General features: G+C 36.6%; 1 protein-coding gene and 1 pseudogene across 1 annotated transcript; both read left to right on the top strand.

The window, feature by feature from the left end:
- Positions 1 to 3,781: 3,781 nt before the first annotated feature.
- On the top strand, positions 3,782 to 6,436 carry LOC125853876 (cysteine-rich receptor-like protein kinase 2). The gene is made up of 7 exons (XM_049533629.1): positions 3,782 to 4,597; positions 4,684 to 4,794; positions 4,906 to 5,045; positions 5,132 to 5,342; positions 5,533 to 5,767; positions 5,853 to 6,003; positions 6,101 to 6,436. Exons 1-7 carry the CDS (start codon positions 3,850 to 3,852, stop codon positions 6,434 to 6,436), a joined length of 1,932 nt encoding a protein of 643 aa, XP_049389586.1. The 5' UTR covers positions 3,782 to 3,849.
- A 1,484-nt stretch (positions 6,437 to 7,920) lies between these two features.
- LOC125853880 (cysteine-rich receptor-like protein kinase 2) lies at positions 7,921 to 11,074 on the top strand (annotated as a pseudogene).
- The last annotated feature ends 723 nt before the right edge of the window (positions 11,075 to 11,797 follow it).

Here is an 11,797-nt window from a genome sequence, read left to right as displayed (position 1 = left end):
AAAAGTCAAATAGCTAATCTAAAAATATAATTAAGAAATACTAGCTTATTTATTAAAATTAAAAGAAAACATATATTTTTTGTAGTTTTTCAATCTTTTAAAATAAACTTACTAAAATACGATGAAAAATAAAATATTTAATTTATATATAAAAGCAATATTTATGTACTAAAAATGGTGTAATACCTTAAATTCGGTCAAAAATTACGTGTCTACAGTTTGCCCCTCTTTGATTGGAAACACGAAGAGTTTTCAGACAAAGAAGTAGACAACGTGACAAGTTTTGAACGGACTCTTATTCGAAAAGAAAAATATGCGACCGAGTCTTAGTTTTGGACATCCTACATATCTCGGGTTATAGGGGAATCAGGTCACATGTAGTTCAAAGAGATGAGGTGATGAGTTTGAAGTTAAGTGAGGTTTTATCGAGGCTCCAAGTTGCGGTTCCTATCCTTACATAAAAATAATGAAAGCTAATAGTCAAAAGGAAAATAAAAGTACAAGCTCCTATCTATACAGCTTCTCTTGAGTCTTCACTTGTGTCTTTACTTTCAGATATCACCTTGATTTTTGGGTGAGTATCTTGATCTTGAATTGGATTGACGCTTAACTTGCCGCTTAGAGTGAGTTTTTGGCACTCTTCAAAATGACAATTTGAATATGTCCTTGAATGACTGCATGTTTTCTTGATCAGAAGCTGAATAGAAATAGCTGTCAGGAAGTCAGGCTTCTATATGCATTGAAGAAGCTGATTCTGGCTATCATGGGATTGATTAATCTGAAAAGAGTTGAAACTTTGTTCCTGAATTTCAAATCCATGTTTCGATTGAAGAAACCTGAAAAACATCACAAACAAAAGAAATACACAAAAAAATTTGCCCCAGTTTTCACTGGAAAATTTTTGTGAGTTATTAGCAGATAATTTAAAAAAAATAAAAATAAAAAAATAAAAAAAAAAATCAGACTAGGAAGTGTTTATCCTAGGAGAAAGTAACCAAATCCTATTATGTAGGATGGTCCTACTAATCCCATTGTCCAGGAGGGTCCTGCTAATCTAAATTTCATTGTTTAGGAGGGTCATACTACACTAATCTCATTGTTTAGGAGGGTCCTGCTACTCTAATTCCCATTGTTTAGGAGGACCCTGCTACTTTAATTCCCATTTTTTGGAGGGTCCTGCTACGCTAATTCCCATTGTTTAGGAGGGTCCTTGCTATACTACGTCCCATTATTCAGGAGGGTCCTTGCTATACTACGTCCCATTATTCAGGAGGGTCATTGCTATACTACTTCCCATTGTTCAGGAGGGTCCTTGCTATACTACATCCCATTATTCAGGAGGGTCCTTGCTATACTACGTCCCATTGTTCAGGAGGGTCCTTGCTATACTACGTCCCATTGTTCAGGAGGGTCCTTGCTATACTACTTCCCATTGTTCAGGAGGGTCCTTGCTATACTACNTTTTAGTGTGATGATACTGTATGACACGGTTTATAAGTTTTAAATTATATATAAAACTTATGCGTTTTCCCTATAAATTTTAACAGGGCGAATATTTTTCTTTCTTCTCCTTTGGCAGTGAATGTACGGTAGAAAAAGACCCTTGTAGACTTCCAAGTCTTTATTTTGAAAAATTCAAACAAATAATCCTTCCAACAAATTCTTCCACAATTTTTCCTCTTGTTCACACACAAAAAAAATAAAATAAATTATGGTACAGTAATAAATATTTTTTATTTTTAATCAGATATTTTGAATTTAAACTAGCATCATTTTTGTCAGAGAATATTTTCTTTACCCTCAATATAAAGCTTTTCGGCATGATTTCAAATTAATCCACTCCGATATAAATATAGATATGGGACACCAGCTTGTTTCCTTTCCACAATATAAAAATTTTCAGCATGCATTCAAATTTAACCCACTCTAATATAGATATCAAATAACTTCGCCTCGAAAAAAAAAGTTGGAAGTAGAAAAACTTCCCTCACAAAATGATCCACTAATCAATACTACATTCGTCCACTTTTAATTGTCATAATTTCTTTTTTTAGAATTAAATTATAAAAACTTTGACTAATATTTTACAATATATTTTCTCATCACATTGATAGGCAAGTTTTAAAATATCTAAATTTTTTGTTCAAAATATGCAATTAGTTTAATTTAATTTAACTTTGAAAATAAGCTGACTTTCAAAAGCGGACAGATATAAGTGGACGAAGTGAGTATAAATTGCCCTTCATTTTTTCCTGTTTTCTCTGTTTCTACAACTTCTACAGCAGCTGATCAGTTTGCACCGGCGACGGCGATATCTCTCTTTTCCGACTCAAAATCCGGGGAATTCAAGCCGTTCAGTGCTCTCACTGAGATTCAATGATTGTGGCTGGCGGTAAAAGATCATTAGTACTTTTTTTTTTAACCCAACATAACCCGTAGTCACTACAACCTCTGTCTTCGGGTGAGCATTTTATGGTGAGCACTGGTAAACTCTCACTGTAATAGCCTGCAAACCACACAGAAAATTTAAACCGCACTAAGCAAGTCCTATGCAACAGACTCTGACTCAGAAGACATTGAGGGGCGATCGATCCGGATCATTCGTGTGGATAACCACCCTCCAAACCAACTAAGTGGACAGATCCTTCGTACTCAGTAAATAATAAGTAAGAGGTATGCAGTTCGAGCTTTAGAAATGAAGTTCTTTTGATAGTAATCTCTTTAATTTGTGCTGAATTTGTGCGGGTTGAATCAATGAATGGGTTATTGTTTGGGCTAAACAATGGGTCATAGCTCAATTCGTCTTACTTGACCCATTACTTGTACAAATTTCAAACTCATATTCTATGGTGTTTTATATATATATATATATATATAAGAATAGCATTTGATATCTGGTATTGTTTTGTTTTTGTAGTGAATAAGATTTGATAATTGCTTAATCTTCATGTTGTGAATTGTGCTATGTTTAATTTTTTTTCTTATTTTCTTTTAGTGCAACTTTCAAGATAGATGAGATTTAGTTACTTCTTTAGCCTGAAATGGGCGGGCCAATAATCAGTCCAAACTTCAGGAGGTTTGGCGGGTTATGATTTCATGGGATAATTCTGTCATCCTTAGTGATGGCGGGTAGTAGCTAGTGATGGTGGTGGATGGTGGGGTGGTTAACAATGGCAATTGATGGTGGTGGCTACCGATAATTGTGATGGATGGTAATAATAGTTAATAGGGGTGGTGACTAATAGCAGTGATTGGTGATGGTGGCGATTGCCCATAAAGATTGGTGGTTATTATGGTAATGCTAGTTGGTGGTGATGGTTGTAAATGATGGCTGATGGTGGATGATGACTAACTGCAGTGATTGAGGGAATGGTAGTTGTGGATGAGGATGGTGATTGTGGAGTTGTGATAATTGATATGGCTGGACAACAACGATGACAACGATTAGCAGTTGTCCCACCCTTTGTTAAAAAATATTTTTCAAGATTAAAAGGGTTTTCAACCTTGAAAGTGACAAAATTGTGTTTCTAAAACAAGTCCAACTCCAAATGACTGATCATCAACAGGAATTTCGGTTAAGAAATTTTGTTTACCGAGGGGAAGGTGATGGGCACCCTCAAGTATCATGGTTCTGGCATGGTCGCTTTACATACTCGTATTGGCTAAAAATAGAAAAGCAACTAAACAAACTCACAGACACACAAGTGTGCGCTTGTGTTTTAAAACAATGTCCGAACTATTTTCTTTTGTTTTTCTATATATACTCATAACCTAACTAGTTTCTTCTCTAATAGTACTTCAATTAGTCCTCTCACATTGTTTCTATGTTGTACAGCTCATTTGGCAAAAATGGAAAGAGCAACCCCTTCAATGTTGTGTAGTCACTTTGTTATTGTGTTGATCATACTTCTACCAGATACATCAGTGGCTGAACCAAGATCCCAGATAATCCAGCTCATATGTGGAAATGGAACGATAGTTGCCGCTCCAAATTTTGCTGCTACAATGGAAATTGTAAGTGAACAAATTAGAAGTAGGGGATATGGAGTAGCAGCTACTGGCACTGGACCAGATACTAGCTATGGACTTGCCCAATGCTATGGTGATCTTTCATTACTCGACTGTGCCTTGTGCTACTCTGAAGCGCGAACCGTTATTCCCGGGTGCTTCCCCAGTAACGAGGGCCGAATTTATCTTGATGGATGCTTTATCCGAGCATCCAATTACAATTACAATTTCTATGACCAGTATTTAGGTCCAGAAGACAGGCATGTATGCGGAAACAGGACGACAAAGGGTTCATTGTTCCAACAGAATGCTAGGCGAGCTGTTCAGCAAGCAGTTGCAAATGCACCGAGTAATAATGGTTACGCGCGTGCTCAAGTGTCTTCCACTATGACAGCTTATGTTCTCGCTGATTGCTGGAAGACGCTAAGTGCAAAGTCCTGCGCAGTGTGTTTGCAATATGCGTCTGCATCCATGTTGGGATGCTTGCCATGGTCAGAAGGTAGAGCCCTTTTCACTGGGTGTTTCATGAGGTATTCCGATACCAATTTTCTCAATGCTATTACTACCAATGGAGGCTCGTCGTCAAGGGGTACTTTTTGCTCTTTTTTCATCCTGGTTTACGTGTTATTTATCAACTAAACACGTAAATTTTACTTGCAAATCACCATATTGCAGGAAAAGTTGTAATTACTATCATTGTCGTTAGTTCCGTTGTCGTTTTGGGAGTAGGTGCTTTCATTGGTATTGGTGTCTGGAAGAATAAATTAATCCAGAAGAAGAGAAAAGGTAAATACTTTTGTGCTAAAAATTAGTTATACAAGTCATTACGACGATATCAATGTACATATATTGTATCTTTATTCTAAAACTTAGAATAAAAAAAATTGAAATTGTTAGGTGCAAATGATGCCAAGAAATTAGTGAAGATACTTCATGACAAGTGCTTGAACTTCAAGTATTCGACACTTAACAAAGCCACAGGGTCATTTGATGAGGTCAACAAGCTCGGGCAAGGTGGATTTGGCACGGTTTATAAGGTATGTAATAGCTGAATGTAGTGCAATTCAATGCAATATTTGAAGTGTTAGCAATCAAACCGAGTCTGAGGTGCGATTTGTTGCAGGGTGTTTTGGCAGATGGGAGAGAGCTCGCCGTCAAAAGGCTGTTCTTCAACAACAAACACAGAGTTGCAGATTTTTATAACGAGGTTAACATAGTCAGCAGCATTGAGCACAAAAATTTGATAAGGTTATTGGGATGCAGCTGCTCAGGACCGGAAAGCCTTCTTGTATACGAGTTCCTCCCTAACCAGAGCCTGGATCACTTCATATTTGGTAAGTAAGGGTCGGCTATATGAATCATCACTATTCTATTTATCCTAAACTCATGTCATCATCACACAAACTAAAAATAGAAGTGAAAATAAGTAACCGCCATCGCGTTAAGACTAAATGCTGTGTTTTCACATAACAACGCCAGAATGATTTTGTTGCGTATCTTGATTCTAACTTTAAAATTTGACAGACCCTATCAAAGGTAAAGCTCTAAAATGGGAGAAAAGATTTGAGATAATTATAGGTACAGCAGAAGGATTAGTATACCTTCACGAGAACACAAAGACACGAATAATTCACAGAGACATAAAGGCAAGCAACATCCTGTTGGACTCGAGGTTCCGTGCAAATATTGCTGATTTTGGGTTGGCCAGGTCATTCCAAGAAGACAAGAGTCATATAAGCACTGTCCTTGCTGGCACATTGTCAGTATTTCTTCGTCTCGTCTTCTATTTTTTCGCGTAAAAGTACACAAAAAATGCAAAAGACTAATATGGTCCAATAATGCAGGGGATATATGGCTCCAGAATACTTAGCACATGGTCAATTAACAGAAAAGGCAGATGTTTACAGCTTTGGAGTTCTTCTACTAGAGATTGTTACTGGAAGACAAAATAACAAGAGAATAAACGACGAAGATACAGTCAGCTTAGTTTCCGATGTAATTTCTGATCAATCATCTCTCTCTTGAAACAAATTTTAAATCTAGGAAAACATTTCTGTTCATTGATCTTAACTTTATTGGATGAAATTCACAGGTGTGGGAGCACTTTGAACGCAAGATAGTGGAGGAGCTGTTCGATCCAAATCTCATGTTGCATAACTGCCATACAATCAATGTACAAAATGAGGTAGCGAGAGTGTTACATGTTGGACTTTTGTGCACTCAGGAGATCCCAACGTTACGTCCATTCATGTCTAAGGCATTAAAAATGCTCGTCAAGAAAGACGAACAGTTGCCTCCTCCTACTAATCCGGCATTCATGGATGAGAAAACCATGGAGCTTCATGACCCTTGGGAGGAGTACTCACTTAAACAAGGCAATTCTTCTTCAATTGCCAACTTATCTCACAGTACTTTTTACCCCAAATGATGATATCTTAGTGCCCTGAAATTGAAGCATAGATTATAGGCATATTCATAGATAGACACTTTGAATTGGCCTCAATAGCAACTAAACATTCCAACTTTGAGTATGCACATCTAGACACCTCAACTCTGAAATGACCGGAGGGGGGGTTTGAACTGATTTTTTTTTTTTTTATACTGTTTGGGATTCAGTGTTGATCTTAGTCTAGTCCCCTTGGGATGCAAGGGTGTTCTATGTAAGTTCTTGAAGTTTGTATTGTACAAGATATGTGAAGTGTAATTTCTAAGTCTATAATCAAACACTTAAATTTGTATAAAGTTGAATAAATAGATACACGTAGGACATAAATTTTCATGTAGGATGCCATGTAGGATGTGTGTGTATTTGTTCAATTGTATATAGATTTAAGTACCTACTTATGCACACCAAAAGTCGGAGAACATAAATATGAAATGACGCCAAGTTAAAGGGCATATTTATGTATAATGCCTTTTCCCTCTCTTCTCTCTTTTGATTACACAATAAATCAAACAGAAATTATAATGCTTGTTAAGATCACAAATTTTAAAAATATTTTTCATTCTTAAACCCGTATCAAATCAAACGGTGTCACATAAATTTAAACAGGAATGTATCTTCTGTCTTCTCCTCTTTTTTTTGGTTTAGGCAGTAATGGGAAATTTCATATATAAATCCAATAATCAAATAGGCAGTTACTGTTACTCTTTGAAAAATTCAAACAAATGATCTTTTCCACAAATTATTTCCTCTTGTTGACTTCTCTCTTATAAAAAAAAAAACAAAAAAAATTGTGGTGGAGTAGTAACTACTTCATCTATAATCAGAAGGTTCGAGTTCGAGCCTTCTTAGGTATATAATTGTCTTTGTTAGAAAACGTATTACCCCTAATGAGGAACTACTTCCCGATACGAATTCAAATTTAATTTGGCTTCAATATGAATACCGGACACTGGACTGAAAAGAAGACTTCTATTACAAAATCATTCTTACCATTTCCAGTTTGACCCATTAATTAAAAAATTCCATTTTTCTCTTTTTTTCCATCATTTTGTTCCCACTATCTATCTGCCTCATCTCTTCTGTTGACCTCTCTCACAAAAAAATCAATAAAAAGTCGTGGTGGAGTGGTAAGTATACTCTTTCATCTATAATCAGAAGTTCGAGTTCGAGTGTAGTTAGGTACAAAGTTGTCTTTATCTTTGACAGCAGCTGACAGTTTGCACTGGTGATCTCTTTTTCCAACTCGAAATCCGGAAAATGTGAGTTTTCTGTTCTTTCTGTTTTTATTAAGATGCTATGATTATGTCTTAGTATTAGCATAGAACAGTTATCCAAATTGTTTTCGCGATATTAGTTGTGGTTTCCAATGGGGGGGGGGGGGGGGGGGGGATAGTAGCTAGTGATGGTGGTGGTTAATAAAATCGGTTGATGGTAGTAGCGGTGGCTACTGATAATTGTGGTGGAGGATAGTAATAGCTAATAGGAGTGGTGACTAATAGTGATTGATGATATATAACGGTGGTAGGTATATGCTGGTGATTGTTCGTAATGATTGATGGTTATTGTGAATGATGGCTAACTGTAGTTATGGCCAAGCTAAGGGATTCAAGAGTTTTTCATCAAGTCGCTACTTTGGAAGCTTGCTCAGAATAAGTTTTGTAGGAACTAGTTATGTCTTTTACGACATAACTTTTGTCTTGTGGGTTCTGAACTGAACTTATGCCGAGTGAAAATTGATTATTATTTCAATGTCAATGATATTTTTCTCATTCTATGTTATACAGCTCATCTGGAGAAATGGAGAGAGCAAGCCCTTCAATTTTGTGTAGTCTCTTTGTTATTGTGTTGATTCTACTTCTATCAGATACATCAGTGGCTGAATCAATATCTCAGATAGTCCAGATCATATGTGGAAATGAAACGGGGGCTTCCGTCACAAATTAGATGGATACAACTAAAAACATAAGTCAACAAATGAGAACTAGAGGATATGGAGTAGCAGTTACCGGTACTGGGCTAGATACTAACTATGCACTTGCCCAATGCTATAGTAATCTTTCTTTAGTCGACTGCGTCTTATGCTTCTCTGAAGCGGAAACTCTCCTGCCCCAATGCTACCCTTATAACGGACGGAGAATTTATCTTTATGGTTACTTTTTTCGAGTGTATAATTACATGTTCTATGACCAGTATTTAGGTCCAGAGGACAGGCATGTATGCGGAAACAGGACGATAAAGGGTACATTGTTCCAACAGAATGCTAGGCGAGTGCAGCAAGCAGTTGCAAATGCACCGAGTAATGATGGTTATGCATGTGCCGAAGTGTCAGTACCCGGTCCTTCCAACGAGACAGCTTATGTTCTCGCTGATTGTTGGAAGACACTAAGCGCGAATTCCTGTGCAGCGTGTTTGCAAAATGCATCTGCATCTATGTTGGGATGCTTACCTTGGTCAGAAGGTAGAGCCCTTTACACTGGATGCTTCATGAGGTATTCTGATACAAATTTTCTCAATGATACTTCTACTAGTGGAGGTTCGTCATCAAGGGGTACGTTTTGCTCTTTTTTCGTCCTGGTTTACCGGTTATTTATGAACTAATTTTTACTTTCAAATCACCATAATGCAGGAAAAGTTGTAGTCATTGTCATAGTTGTTGTAATTAGTTCCATTGTCGTTTTGGGAGCAGCTGCTTTCGTTGGTTTTGGTGTTTGAGAGAACAAACAAATCCAGAAGAAGAGAAAAGGTAAATACTTTTGTGCCAAAAATATCAATGATGTACATATTGCTGAGTATATATCTTGTGATTTGCACACAACTGTACCGAGACAACTTTCAAGAATTAACTTGAGGCGTTGTGGCCTACTCATGCTTTTCCTCGGAAATTTGAACTTGTTAAGTGCAAATGATCCTTCATCCAAACAGCTTAAACTTCAAGTATTCGACACTTGACAAAGCCACGGGGTCATTTGATGAGGCCAACAAGCTCGGGCAAGGTGGATTTGGAAAAGTTTATAAGGTATGTAATGGCTGCATGTTATCAGCAAAGCAATTAAACAGAGTTTGAGACACAATTTGTTGCAGGGTGTTTTGGCAGACGGAAGAGAGATCGCCGTCAAAAGGCTGTTCTTCAACAACAAACACAGAGCTGCAGATTTTTATAACGAGGTTAACATAATCAGTAGTGTCCAGCACAAAAATTTGACAAGGTTATTGGGATGCAGCTGCTCAGGACCGGAAAGCCTTCTTGTATATGAGTTACTCCCTAACCAGAGTCTTGATCGCTTCATATTTGGTAAGTAACCCGACATTGCAACAACAATTACTATACCTCAGTCCCAAACAAGTTAGGGGTCGGCCTTATGAATCCTCGCTATTCTATTTATGTTAAACTCATGTCATCATTACTCCAACTAAAAATAAAAGTGAAAATAAGTTAAACTTGCGTAACCGACTTTGCATTAAGACTAAGTGGAATGACTTTGTCATGTATATTGATTCTAGCCTTTTTGACAGACCCTATCAAAGGTAAAGCTCTAAATTGGGAGAAAAGATTTGAGATAATTATAGGGACAGCAGAAGGAATGGCATACCTACACGAGAACACAAATACACGAATAATTCACAGAGCCATTAAGGCAAGCAACATCCTGTTGGACTCAAGGCTCTGTGCAAAGATTGCTGATTTTGGGCTGGCAAGGTCATTTCAAGCAGACAAGAGTCACATAAGCACTGCCATTGCTGGCACATTGTTAGTATTTCTTCATCTCATCTTCTAATTTTTCGCGTAAAAGTACACAAAAAATGGATGATTTACCCTTTTTATGCAGAGGATATATGGCTCCAGAATACTTAGCGCACGGTCAGCTAACAGAAAAGGCAGACGTCTACAGCTTTGGAGTTCTTCTACTGGAGATTGTTACTGGAAGTCAAAATAACAAGAGAAAAAACGCCGAATATACAGTCAGCTTAGTTTCCAATGTAATTTCTGATCAATCACTTCTCTCTTGAACCAAATTTTTAATCTTGAACCAACATTTACGTTCATTGATCTTAACTTTATGGATGAAATTAACAGGCGTGGGAGCACTTTCAACGCGGGATAGTAGAGGAACTCTTTGATCCCAATCTCATGTTGCATAACTACCATACAATCAATGTGAAAAATGAGGTTGCAAGAGTGTTGCATGTGGGACTTTTGTGCACTCAAGAGATCCCAACGTTACGTCCATCCATGTCTAAGGCATTACAGATGTTTGTCAAGAAAGACGAAGAGTTGCCTCCTCCAACTAAGCCGCCATTCGTGGATGAGAAAACCATGGAACTTCATGACCCTTGGGAGATGTACTCGCTTAAACAAGGCGATTCTGCTACGACTGCCCACTTATCTCACAGTTCATTTTACCCCAGATGATGATATACCAATGCCCTGAAACTGAATTATAAATTATAGGCATGATATAAGATAGACTCTTTAAATTGGCCTCAACTGGCAACTAAACAGCTGTGAGTTGGGAATCTAATGTGGATCTGAGGCCTCATTTGTTTTCATTAAGATTTAGACGTTTGAATCTGAATGCACATTTGAATGATTAAGATTGTTTGTGTTGGAAAATATTGGAAATCACGCTTGAGGCGTTATGGCACATTTGAATGATTAAGATTATATGTACAATTGTGCACTTTAATAACCTAAAATATACCTAACATTGTGACCTCATAATTTTTGTGAGAGTTTCAGCCTCGATTATTTACATCGATTTTATTTTTAAAAAATAAAAATTGCAAATGATAATGTAGCTACTCTGATTTGCTCTCATAATAACATATTTTTGAAGAAAGAAACTTGAAATCAGACAAGTAGCTTACAAATAACTCATGCAAGCAGTTTCTTGAAAAGTCTTACAACTTCGTGAAAAGCTTTATAACAACGACTTTCTAAAAAAGATTGCAATCAAGCAAGCAACTTGTAAATAAATATCTTTCTAAAAAGTCGTACATCAACATCTTAGAAAGTCCTGCACTTTTTTTTCCTTGTATAAATAGAAAATTAAATCAAATTTTAATAAGGACGCATGTGAAACCTTTATAGTACCATAAATGTTATATCTTTTTTAAAGACGAACTTCAAAAAAATTACATCCACACAAAAAATTATAACATGTCAAAGATCACAAAAATATTTATTTTCTTGTTAATTTTCGTATCATATAAATTTGAACACAAGAATATATTTCTTTCTTCTTATTTTTTTCTTCTCCTTTGGCAGTGAATTTACATTAGAAAAAGACTCTTGTAGACTTCCAAGCCTTTATTTTGAAAATTCAAACAAATAATCCTTCCACA

This window comes from Solanum stenotomum, chromosome 1, assembly GCF_019186545.1.
Source record: "Solanum stenotomum isolate F172 chromosome 1, ASM1918654v1, whole genome shotgun sequence".
NCBI classification, from domain to species: Eukaryota; Viridiplantae; Streptophyta; class Magnoliopsida; order Solanales; family Solanaceae; genus Solanum; species Solanum stenotomum.
The sequence above is the reverse complement of the archived record's forward strand: the minus strand, read 5'-3'. Positions and strand labels throughout refer to the sequence as shown.